At 38.7% G+C, this 22,174-nt stretch overlaps 3 protein-coding genes across 5 annotated transcripts; 2 read left to right on the top strand and 1 right to left on the bottom strand.

Moving 5' to 3' along the window:
• Nucleotides 1–1,639: 1,639 nt before the first annotated feature.
• LOC144635265 (protein lethal(2)essential for life-like) lies at nt 1,640–2,780 on the top strand. Its single transcript, XM_078494369.1, has one exon. The coding sequence runs from the start codon at nt 1,686–1,688 to the stop codon at nt 2,307–2,309; it is 624 nt and encodes a 207-aa protein (XP_078350495.1). The 5' UTR covers nt 1,640–1,685; the 3' UTR covers nt 2,310–2,780.
• An 807-nt stretch (nt 2,781–3,587) lies between these two features.
• LOC144636174 (serine/threonine/tyrosine-interacting protein B-like) lies at nt 3,588–13,300 on the bottom strand. Of its 3 annotated transcripts, none has more exons than XM_078495338.1 (12): nt 13,105–13,300; nt 11,285–11,317; nt 11,133–11,186; nt 9,373–9,470; nt 9,217–9,277; nt 8,891–8,927; nt 8,038–8,077; nt 7,850–7,900; nt 7,503–7,575; nt 7,339–7,402; nt 6,374–6,471; nt 3,588–6,017 (listed from the first exon to the last, which is right to left on the bottom strand). In XM_078495338.1, the coding sequence occupies exons 1-11, from the start codon at nt 13,177–13,179 to the stop codon at nt 6,416–6,418; spliced, it is 642 nt and encodes a 213-aa protein (XP_078351464.1). In that variant the 5' UTR covers nt 13,180–13,300; the 3' UTR covers nt 3,588–6,017; nt 6,374–6,415. The 3 variants fall into 3 exon arrangements, with proteins under 3 accessions (XP_078351464.1, XP_078351463.1, XP_078351465.1); XM_078495337.1 differs by having other exon boundaries at nt 3,590–6,017; nt 6,374–6,474; nt 13,105–13,299; XM_078495339.1 differs by lacking the exon at nt 3,588–6,017 and having other exon boundaries at nt 6,291–6,471.
• On the top strand, nt 13,296–21,902 carry LOC144636166 (peptidyl-prolyl cis-trans isomerase FKBP3-like). Its single transcript, XM_078495326.1, has 7 exons — nt 13,296–13,441; nt 14,379–14,480; nt 14,960–15,091; nt 15,927–16,062; nt 16,816–16,892; nt 18,550–18,647; nt 19,183–21,902. Exons 1-7 carry the CDS (start codon nt 13,334–13,336, stop codon nt 19,235–19,237), a joined length of 708 nt encoding a protein of 235 aa, XP_078351452.1. The 5' UTR covers nt 13,296–13,333; the 3' UTR covers nt 19,238–21,902.
• Nucleotides 21,903–22,174: the final 272 nt, after the last annotated feature.

Below are 22,174 nucleotides of genomic sequence, written 5' to 3' on the forward strand. Positions count from 1 at the left end.
AACTGAGTGATGTTTGACCCATACAATATATTTCTTCTCGTAAATCAATTGAAGCCGCCTTCTATGGTCCTGAAAACTCCTTGGCCTTTGTTGTGACGGACGCTTGACGCGATCTCAGTGCGGTAAAGAAACGCCGTTAAAAGTAGCATTCTAGCCGCCAAATACCTCTGAAATTTCGCCTGGTACGACAATTAGGGACCCTCAATGTATCTAGCTAAAAATATATCCGAAAAACGGCCAGTGCACACTTTTCGACTTTTCAACACACTTTTCGACTCACGATCTGCCAGTCGTCTCCTTCGCTTCTTCTTTTCCTTCCCATGATTCCCTCCGTGTTCAGCAGTCGACTCAGACGACTGGGGACGAGTCAGCACTCACTCACCAAAACTGCAGACTGCCCAGTGGATTGAAAGGGTCACGTGACAGGGTCGGCAAAGGACCTACCTTTGGTTGTGGAATGACCCTTTTTGGAGAGAAAGTCCTTCCAATACATGGTACTAGGCTACAGGTTTTAATTGGAAGACTTGCATGGTTTGAAAATATATAGATTGCCCAAATGTTTGTCGTTCACGGAAGAACACAAAAGTTTCTCCTTGAATGCCAATAAAAATGAAGCAATTATTTTTTTTTGTTCAATGCCTTGTAACATTTTGTCAAAGCGCATGTTTCTGGCGGAAAATAAGATGATAATTATTGCATAATTATTTAGAACGCGAGGGAAACAATAACAGTCATTTCTCATATCACGGCCTAAAACATAATCATGACTCACGAACCGAAAACACTTTTTTTTTGCCACCTTTTTCCCCCTCAGTACAGACACAATTAATATACGACTAATATCGAGACAAAAGTTTATTCAAATATATGGTTCTCGAATAATCCTAGTTCTATATAGTTTTCCAACTTTGTGAGTCCAATATATTGCTTGCTATCTGTCTAAATTCATGCCTTTTTCCAGTCTCACACAGAAAACGTCTTCTCAACGAAAAACTGAACATCGTCTCATTCACGTTCAAACAGATAGAGATCCTCGCATCTTTTAAATTAAATTTTAGCAGAAAATCCAAAGCCTGTCGATTATAAAGAAGTTTCAGGCTTTAAAGGGTAGGACATCACTTTTGTTGTTGAGTGAATACTGACTTCCCGATCATAACTCCCGTTCCAACAGAAGAAACTTTGTGAAACCGCACGGATTGATATTTATCACTTGTATCACGAAACCTTGATTGATATAGAAGTCCCGCCTTTAAAGAACACACTTTCTGCTATGAAAAGATTTATTTAAAGTTCGCCATTTATTGTAACCATAAAAAATTAAGGAAACCTCATTTACTTTTCCTTGTTTTCTCGTGGAATTATTTTGGGATCGGTCCGAAACTAAAAAGGTGTTTAGGTATCGTGTTTGTCCGCTGTCGTGCCACGAAAATTCGCGAAAAAAATCTAGACTTTACCACGTTCCCACACTACACGATTTTTAAGCTAATGTGTTTATAAATTATATCGATACTGGGCACCCAAAACCAATATTTTTAAGATAGTTTTTTAGTTCCGAGATTTCGTTTGTTCTATCACTCAATTTTCACCCCATGCAAACTTTTCTGATATTACCTTTCGTTATAAATGAAGGGATTAAAAAGCTCGGTTATAGAAGTGCAGTCACAGAAGTTATTACACGCAACAAAATGCAGCGTCAACGCTCAGGTTCCGATGAAAAAATTCACATAGCTACCATAGATGTACGAAATTATCGCCCAGACGAGGTTAGCCTTCGAGTCGAGGGAAACATCTTGCTCGTGAAGGCGAAGCACTATTCCGATGGGAACTTTGGTTTTGAACGAAATGAATTCCAGCGAACTTATCCCGTTCCGCAAGATGCAGATCCCGCTAGCATAACGTCAACAATTTCTCAAGATGGTTATCTATCCATTGAAGCTACAAGGAGAGTGGTTAAGACCGAAAACGACTTCCCGCTGGGAGGATTTGAGACGCGCGCTGGAGAAGTGGCCAGAATTGATGACAAGAAATTCAGCGTTTTGCTAGACGTGACGAATTTCGCGCCAGAAGAGATCAAAGTTAAAGTAGTTGGAAACGAATTATCGGTCAGCGCAAAACACGAGTCTGAGACAGAGGGGCATTTCACTTCTCGCCAATTCAACCGTCACTTCGTACTGCCCAAAGACGTGAATATGAATTCGGTGGTGTCCCGTCTCACTGAAGAGGGAAAGCTTCTGGTGGAAGCCGAAAGGAAAGCATTGCCGCCGCCGCAAGAGAGGTTTATTAGCATTGAAAAGGACAAAATGGCCTGATTTGATCAGAGCTGTATCGAACTAGTTTGCAGTTTTCCACCTATCTTTATTATTATGAATGACTTTGGCCTTTTTTGACGACAAGTGTATCAGCTGTTACTGATGAAAGTGTAAAGTTACACTGTCACAGGGTTGGTTGCAATTATAAGTTAAGCAATAGTACTTGCTTTGTGCCGAATAAAGTAAGATTTACTGCGCTCGAGTTTTAAGGATTTTCCAGTTACTATTTTTAGCATTATCGGGACAGTATCATGAGAAATCTTCTGAGTATTTTGAACTGTGCTAGAATTATAAGGTGCACTCACTATTTAACAGAATGGCCTTTGAACAACAAAAGAAAGGCATAAGTTTATTGTCCAAGATGTAAATGAACCGCAATCGATGGTTTTTATGTGATTTTGTTCAATTAAAACTTTCAAACTTGAAAACGTCGGGCCGACGTTTTCAAGTTTTAGGCCACTACGTTCCTAACAGTCCGTGACCACCACTACTGTTTAAAAATTTCATGTCCAGTACACTACATTTTAGCAACGCCAGGCAACTTTAATAGTGGATTTCCAATTAATTCCAATTAGAGTATATAGTGTTTTTTTACCTTCATTAGATATTCAGGTAGCGCTAAAAGCTGGTGATACTGCCCCTTTAAGTTAGGCCCCAGTGGATCACGGGAAGGCTGCCAGAATTCCAACTGTTCATTGGCCCGTCCCAGCGCCGGTCCCAACATCCCACGCGCACTTAATTTGACATCTTGTTCAAAATTCCATCCTGATGATCTAGGTCTACTAAGATTAGTATGGAACATTTTCTTCTGATATCGGAGATGTCTGATCTCGAGCAAGGTAAAAATTGAGCCCGCAAACCTGCGCAAAGGGTGACGTTTGTTTTGTCAAAACCAGCGCGTGTTCACAGGGCACCCAGACTTACAGCAGGGTTGCCAACGGCAAATTGTAAAGATTTGGTAGTGAAACAGGCATCAGTACTTACATTCCGTTTATTCATTTTCTTTTTGGTTTCTAACGATAAGCTTCATACGTGAAGAAACTGTGGGGGGGGGGGGGGGGTCATTTTCTGAAGGGCAGGGTTTTTTCGGTGAGGGGGAGGGGGCTTCTTAAGGAAAATTACGGCAGTCAAAGTTATGTCCCCACAACCAGTTCGACCGTCCCCCAGTGGGTTCCAAGCCTTTTTCATTTCCGCTCTGTTAGGCGAGAGAGCAGGCCCTGGAACCAAGGCTGCTATTAATATTGTTATTACCCAGGATAAGTGATGACAGAATGAGGGAAAATTATCCAATCTGTATATATCAACTTCTCATCAAAACTAATGTAAACCAATTTACGTAGAACAAAACAGTTTTTAATTACCAAATTATACTTGTTAAGAAACAATATTTACAGTCATAATAAACATACCCACTGTAATATTAATTACATATTTTTTTCTCACATATAACTCTTACCTACTATATTATTATAAAACTGTTTGATTGGGGGTTCCTTGCATAAAACAACACATTTCTGTTAACAGTGACACAAAACAAAATCCAAAAGTGCTTGCTCAAATAACTTGCATTGGTTTATGCAAAGGAAACAAACACACAGGCACTATTAATAATAGGAAGGTGAGACTAGCAGCACCCTAGTTTACAGCTTTATATACAAGAACCAGGGGTGGGGGACTCCGATGTGAAAGGGCCAGGGAGGCTTGCCATCTGACTTAGGGGTGTTAAGTACTGATTTTGGCCTCACTTATTGCATTCAGGACTGAATACCTGTCCAGTAGTTTTAGTTGTCAAGGTCTGCATGAAATAAAAGAAAATCTGCCATACTGTATTGGCAGTCTAGATCAATCAAGCATGAAAAATGGTATCTTTTAGGGGTCAAAAAAAGGTTGAGCCACACCCAGATTGGTCTTCTTAAGAGTTTAATTAATTTTCAATTTTCCAACAAGCAATTATCCCTGTCCCTTTCATTTGGGTTTCCCCCAGAACAAGAACAAGCTCTTATATACATCAGAAATATAAATATGTTCCTTTTCAAGACTTCCTGTACCAACATGTAGCAGAAAGCTACAAGCAGCTTTTTTATTTGTTTAAATTTTTGTCTGGAGCAAGACACTTTGTAAGTTTGAAGAAAATCACAAGGAGAATGGCAAAGCCAGGTTTTGCAGTCATTGAATTTTCACTAACCTTTGGCATGTGTAGAAAGGGAAGGGAGAAGGGGAATATGAGCACATGTGTACAAAAATTCTCCTTCTCCCTCCAACTGCTTCGCCTGCCCAGGCTAAATTCTCACAAACCCGAAGCATCTGAGGAAAAGTGAGTACTGCTCGCAGTCTTTATGAGAAGTTATGTAACAACCTTTAAATTTGCTTCTTATAGCCCTAGTGCCCAGTGATCATTTACAAATTTCTCCTCAAAATATAAATACAAAGGCAAGCAAGCAAGCATTATATACTACTTATTAACCGAGAGTGAGGTCATTACAGGGGAATCTCAGACCGAGGCCTTGATGTATTGACCGAGCGACAGCGAGGTCAATACATCAAGGTCGAGGTCTGAGATTCCCCTGTAATGACCGAACAGATGAGGTTAATAAGTTATTTATTATATGGCCTTTAAGCACTATTAAAAAAAGAGTATAATCAAGGGAAAAAACACTGGAGGTAAAACTCGCTCTCTGTGGCTCTCTTCGTCGCTCATACTAAAGAAGTATCGGTATGCTTATATTTTTCTTTCAGTTATTGAAAATATAATTATATTTTGTCGGCATTTTTTGTTGTTTTTGCCCCTCACAAGTAGCTTTTACTCACAACTCAAAAAACCGTCGAGCCGAGAAAAATTTTTCATAATACGCGGTCATTACAAGAAAATAATGCCCGCTCAGCAGCCAATCAGAGCACGTGTACAATGGTAGCCATATAATAAATGAGAATAAGAAACTGATCATCAATAGAAAATTGGATTGATTTCCAACTTAGTACTGTAGGAAATGAAAAATGGAAAGAGATGACATCAGGCTATAAAGAGTTTAAATTTTCCCAACTAGTGCTATAAGAAATGAATGGTGACCAGCAGGGAGAATCTATGACTTGCTGGCATCAGGGGCCAGGTTGTTCAAAGCACGATTAAGCTAATCCAGGATTAGAGTGAATTTTGATTTCAGGTTTTTAACGTTTCAGTGAGGTTTTCTGTTTATATTTTTAGTCCTCCAGTTTTGCTGTCAACAAATCTCAAACGCCACAAAATATAGGCAATAAAACACTTTTATACAAAAGAAATTGAACCCTCTATCAAATTTTTAATCCTGGGTTTGAGCCCATTTTACGTTTCTGATGTAATCTGATTTTTTCCAGCATTTGTTCTGTGAATATAGATAGGCATATCAGACTCTTTATTATAATCAAATTTTCCATAAAATCTAAGAGCCTTAAAAACTTACAACAAGGGCTCAAAACCAGGAATTATGCAAGGAAAGGAAAGGCTGTAAGTTGTTGTGTATGAGATTGCTTAAATTATTTTGAGCTACCCTCAACCCCATTTAGGTAAATAATTTTTAAATAACTTGCAATTATTACTGCAATGGAGTAAAACTGTCATTAATCTATTGCATGTTCTTTTCACAGAGCAGTTCTTGAGAGCATTGCAATTATTTCTGATCTGCTGTTAAGTCAAACATGACACTGATCTGATTCTGTACATCTGTCAACTGACTGAAACCAAAAAAGAAATTAATTTTTTTAAAGAAGTACTTCTTTACATTGGGTCACATTTTGAGTGAGCTACTCAAAATTTAACTTAGAAACAGAATGGTACAGACTGTTAAATCAACTTTGAGCTTTCAGACCTGTTTCTTTCACATTCAACACAATTACGGGTAGGCAATTCAAAGAAAACCATTCAAGGGACAGCATATTTCTAATTATTTATAATTATATGGTACTTTATAATACCCCAATGTGCTTAATACCCTTTTTTATTTGGCATTCTGTGTCAACCGTCTCAGTTACGTGCCTTGTTTAGCATTTGTCGGTACCCCTATTCCACTAAAGATGTCACATATAATTACCTGGTACTAAGAGAAAGAACTCTGTTATCTTGGTATCAAGATTCAGGTGTCCATCATGTCATCCTTTGATTCATCGTCATGAGCTCGCTTCACTCCCCCTGCTGACCAGCAAAAGGAATAACAATTCTTAAGCTAGGAAATGGTTTTGAGCATCAACCCATAAATTAAGAACATCTGACAGTATAATATTATTAATAACAATTTCTCAATCTCATCAACAATTCATGCGACCATCACCTTTTAAGTTGAAAAACAATTATTAAATAAATAAGGAAATCATAATTGTGTGGGAGGTAGGTTTGCCATCTGATTAATAATAGGCATAGACTTTTATGATTTTATTTCTCTGTACTCCTTAGTTTTAGTTTTGACTGAGAAGAATAATTTAAACACTGTCTTGAGAGAGTGTTTCATCCTTTTTCCAAACACCTAGAAGTTTGTCAATTGAATTTCCAACTCCATTTTCAGTCAGTGTTTGGAAATCTTATGAAACAATTTCACTTGTGTTTGATAAATTAGTTTAATTTAAAGTCAAAATTGCAAAAGTGTTTTGATAGACAGCTATATATAGCATGTATTGACCATGATTGATGTTACTTCCCGACAACAAGATTAAGGAATAACTTAACTAATGAGGCTCTCCCAGTACACCAAAACGAGGACGCATAAACTAATATTAGCATGTATGAATGCTTTGCCAGAGTACTGGCTCTGGGCTGGTTAAAAGCTGAAATGGGGGCTGGAAAAAAGAGGTCCACAATTGAAGAAAATGTGGTGGAGCACATTGAAAAATAATTTGCAAAGAAAAAGAAAAACAGCCTGGAATCAGCTGAAATGAAAGCCATTATTTCCAGTGTTGCTTAACGTTCTTCTGGGAAGGATAACATAATTCAAAGTCTAAAGCATCTCGGTACACTGAAAGTGCTGGGATTTAGCTATCATACTGGCAAAGTAACTTCCCTTACCTTGATTTAATCTTTCTCCTGACGTTCTTGCTTGATAATTTGCTAAATATATTGGTTCATACTCCTGTATGTGACAAAAGATACAGAAAAGATTACACGGCTCATTTGTATATAAAAAAAAAAAACAAGTGAAATCAGCTTTCTCAGGCTAAAAGAGTGCCTACCATAAGTTGTTGAACAAAACCCTCATTTGGGTTAATACAAAATCTTCTCTGTTGTACATAATGAAATGCTTCCCTGTAATAAAGAAAATAACAAACATTGGATGGTCTGACATATAAATTATGTTGTAGTTTAACATGAAGTTCAGGTCAAAGTGATTTAGAACTATTTTGGTTTGTATTCCTCATGGTTACCGTTCAATGAATTCATCTGGAACAAAGACGACAAATTAAAAATCGTTGATCAGAAGTAGTTTAAAATTCTGAAATTCATGTTAAACTATGTAACATATACCGGTATAATGTACGAAAACTATAATCCATAAACAAAAGTTTAGAAAGAAGTTTACCTATATGTTAATCCATATGTTTCCATTATAAAAGCAATCATTAAAGCAGCACTAAGAAAAAAAAACACAGCAAAAATTAATATAAAGTTTTAGTGTAATCCATTGGGAGTAAAGAAAGCCTTCTTTTAAAGCAAGAAACTATAAAGACACCACACAGTCAACGCTTCATGAAATTAGAACCAACCAACCTTCTAGAGATTCCAGCATTTCCATGTACAAGTACTTTTCCTAATAAAGTATATCAAACATTGTGTCCATAACAACTGCAAGTTTCAATTATTGCTTTCTGTTTGAGCAGTATTTTGCAAGTTATGTTTCTTAAGATACAAATAGCTTAGGAGCTCTGACTGTTATGTTGCCTGAGATACTATGAGATGAGAAGAGTTGAGTACATGGGGGCAGAGGGGAGGGGAGATGGGGTGGGATGAGATAAAGCGGGGTTGACTGGGATGAGGTGATGTGATTTGAGGTAAGTTGAGGCTGATTAAGGTGTGGTGCTCAAGGTGAAGTGGGCTGAGGTATAAGGACAATTACCTAAGGTGAGACGAGGTAAAATGATAAGTGAGATGAAGTGGGATGGGGTGAGGTAGGGTGAAGTGACGTCAGCTAAGGTGGCCATGGGTGGGGAGGGCAAATAAAGTAAGGTGAAGTGAGGTGAGATGCGACAGGGTGCAAGGGTGAGGTGGAATGAGGTGGGCTGACGTGAGGTGATAAGGCCAGCTCAGGAGAGAAAAGATGGGGTGAGATAAGTGACATAGTGTGAAGTGAGGTCAGGCAAGGTGTAAGGTAAGGTGAAGTGAGATTCTAGCCCTGGTCCAACACATTGTAAATTAAAGCTATTTTTGAGCATTGATAAATTTAACTTATCTTATACTTACGTCTAGGTACCGTAATTTACTGCTCCTACACATGCCTTTAGAGTCATTTTTAAATCAAATCAAATTATGCCAAGAAAGGGCCATGATCAACAGTCTCAAGTTAAAACACTATCAATGGAATAAAGTGATTGGTTATATATGTTTTATTAAACTTCTGACTGACCTCCACTACTTAAACAGCTGTCAACAAAGGTTTTCACCTGATAAAAAAGAAATTGTGTATTAATTAGTTAAAAGATCTTCATGTAAAATGTTCATTACTGAAGATTTTTTAGTGTGAATGTTATTACAGTCGAATCCGGATAACTTGAACCTTCAAGGGAAATTGTAAAAGGTTTGAATTATCGAGAGTGCAAGTTATCGAGGGTAAAATTAGTAAGAAAATGACCTAAAGGGGAATTAAAAAAGGTTAGAGTCAGGGGGAGGTTCGAGTTATCGGGATTCAACTGTATAAGGACCACTAATAACAAAAAATATATTTCCACATACCTTAGAAAAATGTGTGATTATATTTTCTGTAGGTGTATCTGCTACATCTAATACCAAATAGCTGTAAAAAAAACATTGAATGATTGATTTTCTTTAACACAAAAACAAGAAGCAGGCAACTAAAGTTTAACGGCTTTTTTGAGAAACCTCACTTACTTAAAGTGCTGAGGGAAGTTAGGACGGACAAAGTTGGCTTCAATGTTTTGTCTTATACAGACAATGTGAGATATTCCAACTTGCCTTAAAACATCTAGCTGTGAATTAAAACACAAAAATGGTATGTGATGTCTTAATATATGTTGTGGTTGAATTTTACACTTGGTTTAAAATTTTTCAAACCAGTTTGATTTTTTTTTTTCATTGTCTTATGTTTATTATCATAATCTGAAACAAAGGGAAATAAAAATCAAACTGGTTTGAAAAATTTTAAACCAAAGAAAAAATTAAACCACAACATATACATGTATGCGAGCAATAACAAAATTGTAGATATAAATCCTGGGCGCCACTCCCCTAGTTAAAAGGCGGGGGTGCACGTCATACCTTTTAGGGGTTAAAATTTGTGGATTGGTACCACTTGGGGTGCTAAAAGTAAAAACCTATAATGACAGCTGCTAGACTCGTCACGCTACCTATTAGGGGCCTCTAAAATTATTGATTTTAAAAAGTAATGGGAAGGGGAATGCATTAAATTTTGTTGTGCACATAACTTTTATTATGAATTGTTAATTTGACAACAGCCATCCAGTCATCAACTTGACAATGCCAGTTAATTTGTTATTTTACAATTGGTACCTCCTAGGGGTGAAAATAAATCTAGGCCACGCCCACTTACTAAGATTCTGGTACCTTTTAAAAATAAATGTAATTTGTGTTGGTCCTGATTAACATAAATAAATATTTTGCCGACATGTATCAGAAAACTGCGGCGAGGATAGTGCGTGAGGCCTCATGGTTAGACGGTTTGAAAAGTGTCCGTTGAGGAAGTTGTGACATTCTACCGTCAGCCTTCCTCGGCTTCACACAACATTGTTTAGATTATTTCATCTGTTTATTTATTTGTTACTTTGTTTCTTTTGTAAAATTGTTGTAAACCTTAAAGGGACTGTGTCACGGATTTTAGCCAAACTTAGGCATAGGAAATGACCATCAAATTCGTTTAAATGTATATAATAACCTCTTAAAACAGTGAAGGGATACTTAAATAACACACCAAATGCAAAAGAAGGTACGGATGGCCAAAAGTGTCGAAGATTGAAACGGATTGCGATGTGGGCTTTTGAAATATGGTCCGGCGGAACAGTTTTCAAAGTTAATCTTGTCTGCTTGTAACTTTAATTTATGACGCCCGGGAGACACATTTAGCTGCAAGGAAGCTATGGTTTTGTCATTTAGTATCAAAGAATTAATTTATTTGCAAACATTTAGTTTCATAGCGAATATTTGGCAAAATTTAATAACATAAGATTAACTTAGCCGTGACATAGTCCCTTTAAAACCCCAAAGGTGGCGCCATAGCATTGGTTGGGTGTACATGGTTATTATTTTTTCCCATAATGGTTTTTTTAGGGTTTACGTGTCCGGCTGTGGTGCATGTAAGCTAACAGTTATATCTTCTAATTATGACTCAGGACTGTATCTTATTAAATAAATGCTTATCTTGGGCTTGGCTGACCAACACGCCCATGCCTTATAGCGGTGTTGTGTGTTTGATTGTGTAGTGAAGGCAAAATTGGGTATTTTTGGAACATCTTTGTCATTTTTGTAGTGGTATTTCCAACCCTCCCCCCCCCCCCCCCCGGGGGTAAAAATTACCATTTAATCAAAATGAATGTCTACCAGTGGAACTTAGAAAATGTAATCAAAATGAAAAATAGAAATCAAAATAATTTATAAACAAATTATTACTTTCTTACTTTACTATTCATTGCTGCTGAGTATGGTCCAAGATAGACCCCTGGTACAATTTCCTTGAAAGAAAATGAAAAGAAAAATTTTAATTAATCCTTACTCTCAAGAAATTAATAGCCAGGTTTCTCCATGACCATAAAACAAAAACACAAACTACCTGCATTTCTCGTCTCTTGGAGTACGTCCAGTCCTGTGTAAAAACATTTTGTAATAAAATACTCAGATCTATATAGTGGTATATTTTTTTCAATAAACTGCCCAAGCCCTTACTGATAATTATACTCTGCATTTTATACAGTATTTCTGGGCCAAGTACTGTTGTCCAAAGCACCAATCCAGGATAACTGTGAATTTTGATTTCAGTTTTTTATATTAGCCGTCTTCAAGTTTTGGCGTTGACTAATATCAAACACCACAAAACATATAAGCAATAAAAATACTTTTATAACAGAGAAATTGAACCTTCGATCAACTTTTAATCCTGCGTTATTGTTAATCGGCTTTCGAACAATCAGGACCTGGTGAAAGAGAGCATGTGTCTTCCGCTAAGGACAGAGGGGGGAAACAAAACAAGGAAAACAACAAGCAACTGTATCAAGCATGCAGGAAGCAGTCTATACAATTGACAAATAGGCCATTTCCGAGTTACCCTTTGCCTCTGTTTTAAAACGAGTCTACGTGCGAAACCATTCAAATGAAAATGAGTTTGATTTGCATGAAAATGGATATGTAGGTGAAACTCATTTTCACATGAATGGTTTCGCACGTAGACTCGTTTTGAAACAGAGGCAAAGGGTAACTCGGAAATGGCCTATTGCACTGCAGATACTGTTTGAGAGATGCCATATAATGCAGTTACAAGGCTGGCCAGGGTTTATATGCCTTTATATGCTCGGGACTTTTGGATGGGCTTACACCTGGGGGAGATGATGATATATTATTTTTAAAATACCGGTAGTCTATCTGATAAAAGGTTTTGGGTTAGGGCAATACTGATATACTTGCAAACTTATTCTCTGCTTATTTCTATAATTTTGAAGGACATGTTTTGTGAGGACATTGTAAGTTTACATGGAAAAAAGTTTGATGGGAGGAGAGTAGAATGCGAGTGGTCCCACTTTTGCCCTAAAATCCATGGGACGTCAAACATGAAAATAGCAAGTGCAGCATTCAAGTGGCAAATGGTGAAGCCACGGGCTACCAAAAGCACGGGCGTCAGTCTGAGTGAAAAGAGTGATGAATGCACTACTCACTTTAGCTTGGACTGACACCTGCGCTACTCGCTCAGACTAACACCTGCACTTCCCGCGGAATGCTATGCTTTTTTTAACGTTTGGGGGGGGGGGGTACTCAGGTATGTCTTGGGTGGGTAGTAGCACCCCCATTTTAGAAAGAATTTGCATCCAAAATCAATGATACCCCATTCTAGAAACAGTTCAAATTAATAATACCCCATTTTGGCTGCTGATAAATTGTGAATTTCATGTGTTCAAAATATCATACCCCGTTCTAGATTGTGAGCCCAATTAATGACCTCATTTTATGGCACATACCCATAAATTATAGGTATTTTGAGGGAGTAACCCCCCCCCCCCCCCATCCCTTGGCTATTTTCACATTCTCCCCACAGATTTTTATAGCAAAAGAGTGACTGCTCACAGCTTTTTAAAAATGGGGGGAAGCTTTTTAATGGGATTTTTTCGGGGGGGGGGGGTACATGCAGAGGGACTTATTCACAAATAATACCCACATGACCAGATTTTAGTTGATAGATTGGATTGACTGACAAGTTTTATTGTCAAGTGATTGACAGTGTATATCAAAAACACCATCAACAACAACAGCAGTAACAGCAATAATCAGAGAAACAAAGAAATCTGATTCATCAATTAACCATCGGCAACCAATACCAATCGATTGTTTGTAAGCTAATAGATTGACAGATAAACAAGTTTTACTTAGTTAACCCTTACTTACCACTAATTCGTCTTTGTTTGGGATTTCTGGGAACTCTAGCGTGGGTATACATTCGGGACTCGTTGTAGATTGCATTAAGAAGAATTTAAGGCCTACTAATTCACTGAAAACTAACTAACAGACAGCGAACTGCTCGCTTGAACCGATGAAATTTACAATCAAAACACATTGAATGGACATCTCTGACCCAATCTCCCTCAACCAACCTCGCTTCGAAGTTACAAACAAGATGGCGGAAGTGGACGTTGAGAAGACTTGGAGCGACGAACAACTGCATAGCGAAGAAGTGTCCAAGAAGGACATTATCAAGTTTTTGCACGACCACGCATCATTTGAGGTATAAAACACTAAGTTATGAGGTTTATAGGGCGTGTTTTAGCCAGCTTCGACCTGTTTTTTGCAACGTGGCGCTGTTTTCTTTTCTGCAAACAATGGGCACTTTTAGCACTTTAAACAAAGACTCTTAACCTTTTGGAAGACTTAATGCCCTTATTGTTCTTCATGTGCCTCTTCTTAATATCGCGTGGAAAATATTGACACGTTTCTTCCAGTAAATTGCACGCTTGTTAAGTTTATTTTTGTGTCAAAAAAAGAGCAGTTTTGACCCCCTATACCACACCCCTGGTGAAAACGCGCGGGTAAACCATTCGGGTGCAGACAAATAAACGCCTTTTTATTGTTTCGATGTAAAACAGCATGGAAGTAGCTCACCATAGAAGCTGTGAAAACTAAATACTTGAAAAGTAAATACGATATATAGAAATTACTGTTTGAATTAAGAGAGGACCAGTTCCAATAATATTTGCCCCCACCCCTCTCTCCTTTGGGAGCCACACCCATCTCCCCCTTGGGAGCTCATGGTCAGACTGAAATTATCCTTGCAGCTTTGTAGAGACTTATGAAAACTAAATGAATATATGTGTCATGTTTGTATATCCTTGAAGTGAAACATCAACCGATTTTAAACTGAAAATTTGAAATCTTTTTTTCCAAAAATAATACAAACTGAAAAAAGAGCAAAATACTTAAGACGCCCAATCAAGGTTATGCTAAAGTATGTTGCTTTCTTTAGAAAAATATCTGATAACCTAGGCAATTAGAGTAGCCACAAAAGTATTGAAACTTTTTGAAAGATTATTTCAATTTTATGGAGACAGCATTCATTTCAGTGGTAAAAATGATCAGAAGAATGTGTTAAACAAATGGGGAGTAGGTTCTAGAGCAATTTGATGTAATATTAATTAATTGTTGCGGAAACTGCATTACTTTGTTAGTTTCTCAAGGAGCACAAGCTGAATGGGAAACTTAATAATATTGCGAAGACCAGCAAAAAAGATCATCTGATTGACAGTTACAAACAACTGTTTGAAATGAAGGTAAGATTGTTTTTATTACTTTTTAAATTTACTTCTTCAAAAAGTGGACCATTTTAGTTCCGCTGAAAGAGCATGCACCAGACCTGAAAGTGCATGGAAGGTTATGAAGTAAAAATTATCCCAGCCAGTCTAGAAACCAGAGTCAATCAGTATTGTAGAAAGAAAAACTGGTGAGATCACACTGACCATTTCAAATGATGACATCTTAACAAATATGATAGATCCCGATTTTGCATACAAGGTTGCAACCCAGAACGAAAAGAATTGTGCTCCCAGATTGAAACTTGAAGTGCTGAAAAGGCTTGGAGCCTTAGTCACCTGGATTTCAGTGTCAGTGCTTGGCTAGGATATTAAGCCATTGTTCTTTAGTTATCCCTTACACCTTTGGTCTCATACATAAACAAATTAGGGATGCAATGGACCCAATCAGAAAGCAATTAATTAGCAATTGTTATGTGTTTTTTTTTTCTGTCTTCCAGGCATTCCGCAAGGAAAGTGATGCCTGCCTTGAAGATCAGTTGAAAGAAGCCGCTGAGAAAACAGCAGCCATGCATGTCAGTGAGAAGAAAAAGGAAAGGAAGAGTTCAGAATCAAAGGATTCAAAGAAAGAGGTGAGAACCCAGGATTGATTTGCATCAATTTGCTCCCTAGAATATTAAACATTATGATCATAGAGTTAAGGTTGCGAGAATTAAGAAAGTGATAACTAAAGAGCCTTGATATTTAAACAGATGTACCCAACTAATTCAAGGATGTCACAAAGGGCTGGCTGCCAGCTAATTTTGCCGGCTAAAAGAGGACTTAAATCTGTTCACATGAAAACAAATACTTAGGTAAACTTTTAGATTTCATTGAAGCCCCTTTCCGGTAGTTAGGTCGTAAGGCGGAAAACTGACTTTTCTTGCCTGCAGCGCGTCATTTTTTATGTGTGTCGGGGGTGTGACAGCGTTGATATCTAATTAGGGAATCCAATGTGTTTAGATGTCAATTATCCAGGAAACATGATCCTTGCGAATCCTTCACTTGCTCTGTAAATGCTCTCGACATAAGATAAAGTGAAGATGTACGAAGGAAATGAATGTGAGAGAGGATAAAATGCGGTTTAATTAAGCTTGGGTTCAAGAAAATTCGAGAGATTCGAGGAGCACAGTTTTCACAGACAATTTCAGTTGAACAGCTGTCTCTGTCTAGCTTCGCACCAACGAGGATTTCTAAGTTTACGTAAGCTGGCGACTTTATAGTGAGGCCCGTAAAAAGCTTTCGATGATATCTTTAAGTGTGAGGTCACCTCAAAAGCTGCAGCAAGACCTGCACCCATGTTTATGAATACATAAAGGAAAAAATCTGTAATCGTCAGCAGTATTGTGACCAAATACTGAAGGGTAATTTGTATCTGTGTATATTTTAACAAATGAATTTGATTTATTTAGCATTTCATCTGTTTAGGAGCCAAAATTTACCAAGAAAATCTTGAAGCATGGGGACAAGACAACATTTCCATCCAAAGGTGACAGAGTGTCTTGTTTCTACACTGGCAAACTGGAAAATGGTGTCGTCTTTGACAGCAACATTTCTGGAGCAGGTATAATAAAATAATAAATGCAAGTGCAAGTCTGCAGTCTGCAAATGTTACACATCACTGACAGTAGGAAGTTAAAATGCTTACAAAGCAGCATTGCTGTCACTGTAGTGTATGTGTAACTTCTGTTAATTTTGAAAAAAAAAAATGATGGACAAAAAATACCTGAATGTTAAATTAAAAGACACCTGAAAAATGTGCCTACATGTATTTTCTCAATATGATTTGTTCACTTTTTTGTGGGGGGATGCAGGGGGTGTTGTCAAGATTCAACAGGGGAGGTGGAGTGGGAAATAAAGAAAGGCTGGAATTAGAATGCAAGGTTGCAACATAATTTGCTGGTGAAATTATAAGTTTATAAGGTGTCTTTATTGAGTGAAAAAAAGGTAAAGTCTGTGTCCAAGCCAAGTGGCCCATGCAGCCGGAGCTTATCCCAGTTTCTGTAGCATTAGTGACTAGGAGTATTGCTACTCTCTCCTGGATGGGATGCTAGTCCATCACAGGGTTACTTCGCTGGTACCCATTTATACACATGGGTGGAGAGAGGCACTGTGAGAGTAAAGTTTATTGCACCTAAGAACACAAACAGCATGCTGGCAAGGGCTTGAATCCGGGTGGGTCGACTTAGAGTCACCGCTCTAACCATTAGGCCACCGCACTTCCCACACTCCTTATTGAGTACATATCTGTTTATCTGTATCGAGTACTAGTCTACTTGTTCTTCTGATCAAGCCTGTTTTGTTCACTGTGTTTTAGCGGGAAATAAAAAGAAAAGCAGTGGTGAAGGGAAGCCATTTGTTGTCCGTGTAGGAAAAGGACTTGTCATTCGAGGGGTAAGTTTGTTGTATTTTGATTCTTTCTTGCCCTCATTTTATTGAAAGTAATAATTACAGTCTACACAAGAGTTCAAAAATGGCACTGTTCAGTTATAGAGACAAGTATACTTACCCACCCAGGCAAGTACCTTTTCATGCTCACTAGCCCAGTGGGCACAGGCCCAGGCAAGTCATCTTAGGGACTGACCATTATTTTTTTGGAGGGAGGGGGGGGGGGATGAAAAATATTGAAAAAAATTGTTTGCAGGGCCTAAAAAGACAAAATAAATTGTCTTCAAACACGATAGGTATAACAAAAACAAAACAAAAAAATGTTTGCAGAGGTGCATAAACTAAAAAAAAAAAAGTTTGCAGAGGAAAATTTTTCATTCCCCCCCCCCCCTCCAAGAAAATAATGGTCCGTCCCTTATGCCTTAAACTTAAAGCCCTGGCTAAATGACGAAACAAGTAAATACAAGTAATCGCCAGTTGAACTTTTGTGCAGACTTGCGTTGGCTGGCCAAATGGACTCGCAAGTACATGTAAGTTGTCAAAAAAGCCATTTCAGTGCTTCTGTGCGTGCTGCACTCGGCTGATTCAGTACTTGAATTAAACAACAAGACTTGCACTGACTTGTGTTTGGTGGCCAAATGGACTCGCAAGTGCAAGCACCTTGTCAAAGTAAGCCATTTCAGTTCTACTGCACACGCTGCAATTCAGCACTTCAATTAAACAGCAAGACTTGTGCTGGCTTGCGTTTGGTGGCCAAACAGTAAAATATTTGTGTTGACTTGCGTGCAAATTTGATCTTGACCAAAGTGAACACAAGTCAGCACTTGCAAGTGCGTGCAAGCCCTGGCCAAACAGACTGGATGCAAGTTCAAAACTTACATCTACTTGCGTCTCTGTTGTACCCTGGCCAGGCCCCAGGTGCAACTTTCAAACCTAGTGTCACTGTCCAACATCACATGCCACATATCTGGTCAACAACAGGAAACAGAAAGGATTGAGGACTTTGTGAAGAGATTGGTTTGAAAGAGCAACCCTCCAAGTTAAGACCATTTTAGTCGCCATGGCGACTAAAATTTTGGAGCTGGCGACTAAATTGGAATCAAAGTCGCCAGCCTGGCGACTAAAATTGAGAAGAAGGATTGAAAGTGTAAGCTTAATTTAGGGACTAAAATTTTTCACTGGCGACCAAACCTGAGCAGTCGGTGGCCAAATGGCCACTAAGGAAAAAAATAAACTTGGAGGGTTGAAGAGGAATGTCATAGTGTACTAGAACTGTGAATTAAAGGTCCCTCAGTCTATACAATGTCAGGCCTATTTCTCAAGCTGAAGTAATGTGTCTTGTGTTTAGTGGGAGGCGCGGTGGCCTAATGGTTAGCGCGCTCGCCTCCGAGTCGAACGGCTCGGGTTCGAGGCCTGGCCGGGGCGCTGCATTGTGTTCTTGGGCAAGACACTTTACTCTCACAGTGCCTCTCTCCACCCAGGTGTATAAATGGGTACCGGCAAATTTACGTACTGCTGGGGGGTAACCCTGCGATGGGCTAGCATCCCATCCAGGGGGGAGTAGCAATACTCCCAGTCGCTTAATGCTACGGAAACCGGGATAAGCTCCGGCTGTATGGGCCTCATGGCTCGGACACAGACTTTACCTTTACCTTGTGTTTAGTGGGATGAAGGACTCATGACCATGTCAAAAGGTGAGAAGGCAGAGCTGACCATTGAGCCAGAGTGGGCATACGGCAAGAAAGGAAACATTGATGCAAAGTATCCTTTGTTAGATTTTCTCTTGAATATTTGTGATTTACTATGTTGCACTAGGCTGTTTCACAAAATCTTTTTTAGTTGTTTGCTTATGGGTTATTAGTCACTGTAACATCAGTGTTGCTTGGTTTTACTGCTCCTACTTTCATGCCAGAAAGTAGGCACGGTGGCCTAATGCTTAGTGCACTGACCCGGGGGTTTGTGTTGCGTTTTTGGGAAAGACACTTAACTCTCACAGTGCCTCTCTCCACCCAGGTGTTTAAGTGGGTACCGGCAAATTTAATGCTGGGGGTAACCCTGTCATGGATGGACTAGCATCACACCAGGGGGGGGGGTTAGGGTTAGGGTTAGGGGGGGGGGTAGAAATTTAGTACTCCTAGTCACTTCATGCTGTTGAATACCAGGGATAAGCATCAACCTAATGGGCCACTAGGCTCGGATGCAGACTTGACCTACTTACATGGCAAGAATGTTGTATTTTAATACACTAACTTTTTCATGTAAAGTTTGTTGGTAGTTTTCCTTTACATAGACACAGTATTCCACCGCAGTCAAGACTCATCTTTGAAGTGGAGCTTGTTGACGTCATATAGTGACAGCAAGCCTGTGGAAAAAAAACAGGACAGCAGAGAACTGGAATAAGACAACCATAGGATATTGTGTAATCAAGTCGAAGGACTAACAAGTAGACTACTCCAGATGCGGAGTATTAGATATGTTGTTTTAAACAGCTTTGCTGGAGTTCTATACAAGGATTGTAAGGAGAGAGACCTCCCAAAAGACATTTTATATTAATCACAAATGTCAAGTCATGTTAAAGCCATAAAATTGCACCCACCAACCCACTTGATTACCTGCATTGAAATTTTCCATTGCAAGATTAAAATTGAAGGCTAAGTTATTACAAGGGTGTCCAATACACCTGAACTGGGTCACACCATCACTAAGCACATACAGCTGTTTCGACTCACCAAAGGTCAGGTCGCACAAGACAACAATACAGTACAGCAATGATAATTATATTTCCTTTCTCGTGGACTTGCTTGAAAAAGAGGAAGGTTCATGTTATCTTTATATTACAAACCTTCCTTCCAAAAGTTTATTACTTATTAACAATTCACATTCTTTCATTCAGATTTAATCCATTCAAAAGTCAACTGGAAGTTGTTGTCGGCTTCTGATTGGAGAATGACTGCATGAAAAATGTGAATTGAGTAAAAATGGTCACACTTTTGGCCCCCTTTTTGTTAAGGTTTTGGAAGGTTCATGTCATCAAATAAAATAACAAGAACCTTCTTTAAAAAAACATTTGTGTGAAAAAAGAAATATATCACATGCTTTCTTGCTGTCTCACCGTGAATCAACCTCTAAAAAGCTGGGTCAACTTCAAGAAGATTGGGTCAGTCCAGTCAAGTCAAGTCATCCACATTTTCTAACCTCCCTGGTTACCTTCTTGCTAATGAACTGATTTGCAGTGAGTCAATTAATCACCAACCTTGACGAATTATTTCAGGTTTGGGTGTGTTGGACAACCCTTGGATATTACCGGTACCTTGGCCTTGACACTTACACTTGCTTGCAGTGCTGCGTGCATAGCTATCTTCATAGCTATCTTCCTTAACATCTATCTTTCAACGTGCTGTTTGAAATGAGCCAATCAAACTGATGCATACCGGTATTGGTTTCATGTAAATGAACCCACAAGTTCAGAAGTTCATACAAGTGGGCTGTGATTGGCAGATTTCAATCCATCTTGTTTGTTTAGCATGTTGAAAGATGGATGTCAATAAAAGCTGCTATGCACTTTACACTGAAAGTGGGTGTAAAAACGTTTTTGTTGATCTTTTTTGACTTACAGTTGAATCTCGATATTTGTAACCCTCAATAACTTGAACCTCCCTCTAACTCGAAGCTTTTTTAATTCCCCTTTGGTCATTTTCTTACTAATTTTACTCGCGGTAACTCCAACTCCCGATAATTCGAACCTTTTTCAATTTCCCTTGAAGGTTTGAGTTATCAAGATTCAACTGTAATGTCATCTTTCTGTTGGCTTTATAAACCTAAACAACCAATCTAAGAACCAACAACTGCACATGCAATTCATTGACATCAACTTCGCCATCTCAAATACTTACGGTTCTTGGTTTTATAGTGTTAGATTAACAGTGGGAAAACAGCACAAAGGTGTTCCCTGGGTGGGGGGTTCCTATATGAAAGGGATGGGAATGCTCATACTAAATACCTTAGGGAGATCAAACTGGGTGTGGCTCAAGCCTGTTTTGACACATAAATAATTACTATTTTTTATGCCTGGTCTTGACAACCAGGCCTTTTTTTTCATACAAGCTGAGGGAGAGGTGAAAAGTAAGTGCATGGGGCCTGGGGAGAAAGGAAATGAAAGCGTGCGAGGACGAGGAGTGAGGCATTCTGTCACGAACACCAATGGCTGATGTGAGACCAAAATGCAGAGTAAACACCCCAAAGTGAGACAACAAGCATCCCCGTCCCTTTCATATGGGACCCCCCCCCCCCCAAGAGGTGCCAAATGTTCTCAAGGCTTAATTAGTTAGCTACATTTGATTTGTTTAGTTAAATGTACCATCTACTTGCATGGAAACATTCATTTTGGAAATATTCAATGCTGTCAGAGTTGGCATGAGTAATGCAAAATTATACCTTAGGTGTATATTGAGAGTTAATTTCAGCTAACAAAAGTTATTTTAACAGGAGTAAAGTTTAGTTTAAACAAGGATTAATGCGCCTTTCAATTACACATGAACTCTGAAGTTAAATACCCAACTAACAATTCTGTTTTTTTCTGCTATCAATCATAAATTATGGCAACAGCCAACAAACCTTGAAAAACAGAAACAAACAAAATGGATTGAAATCTACCATTCACAGCCGACAGACATGACCTTTTAAACCTGTTGAAGTGAAGTTTAGTTTCTTGAGAGGTTTGGTCACATGTAGATGATTGACAGCAGCGAAAAATGTAACAGAACCCTAAAGGTGCAGTAACTGTTCATGTTTCTTGCAGGAGACATGTTTTGCATGTTTAGTATGCCCACAAAGATTGTCAAATCATTCTTACTTTTAAGTCCTGTTACTACTGGCAGTAATGCTGTTTTAATTGCAATAGTTTACCAGGGTGCGGAAAAAAGTCAAAATACAATGCTCTTGCTGACTCTTGATTAAGGCATAATTATTTGCGAGCCCAGTTTAGCTTCATGTGTTCCATTAAAAATTTTGGCTGGATGTTAGACTATGAGCAGTTTATTTGTGTTCCTGAAATCCTATGTGGCAGGGGTGATCTAGGGGGAGGGTGCATGGGTTGTGCACCCCCCTCCTCCTGAGATGACTTGTGGCTTTTTAATACAACTAGTGTTCTGCAAAAAAAAAAAATCAGTCACGCCATTCCTTCGCGGTGCACCTCCTCCAAAGAAAAATCTTGGATGAGAACAAAAAACGTAAATATCCATTCCTCCCCCATGGGAAGTCTTTTGGGTAGAACCCACCCCCACCCCCTC

Source organism: Oculina patagonica, chromosome 13 (assembly GCF_052425735.1).
Source record: "Oculina patagonica isolate OP01 chromosome 13, crgOcupat, whole genome shotgun sequence".
Taxonomy (NCBI): domain Eukaryota; kingdom Metazoa; phylum Cnidaria; class Anthozoa; order Scleractinia; family Oculinidae; genus Oculina; species Oculina patagonica.

Bases quoted from the DNA above. Each gene is read 5' to 3' on its own strand.
- LOC144635265 (XM_078494369.1), top strand. From the start codon at position 1,686: ATGCAGCGTCAACGCTCAGGTTCCGATGAAAAAATTCACATAGCTACC.
- LOC144636174 (XM_078495337.1), bottom strand. From the start codon at position 13,179: ATGCAATCTACAACGAGTCCCGAATGTATACCCACGCTAGAGTTCCCA. The intron at 8,928-9,216 runs GTATGTGGAAAT...CTTTTTTATCAG, and splicing joins TAATCACACATTTTTCTAAG to GTGAAAACCTTTGTTGACAG. The intron at 7,901-8,037 runs GTTGGTTGGTTC...TTTTTTTCTTAG, and splicing joins AATGCTGGAATCTCTAGAAG to TGCTGCTTTAATGATTGCTT.
- LOC144636166 (XM_078495326.1), top strand. From the start codon at position 13,334: ATGGCGGAAGTGGACGTTGAGAAGACTTGGAGCGACGAACAACTGCAT. The intron at 15,092-15,926 runs GTGAGAACCCAG...TCATCTGTTTAG, and splicing joins CAAAGGATTCAAAGAAAGAG to GAGCCAAAATTTACCAAGAA. The intron at 16,893-18,549 runs GTAAGTTTGTTG...CCTTGTGTTTAG, and splicing joins AAGGACTTGTCATTCGAGGG to TGGGATGAAGGACTCATGAC.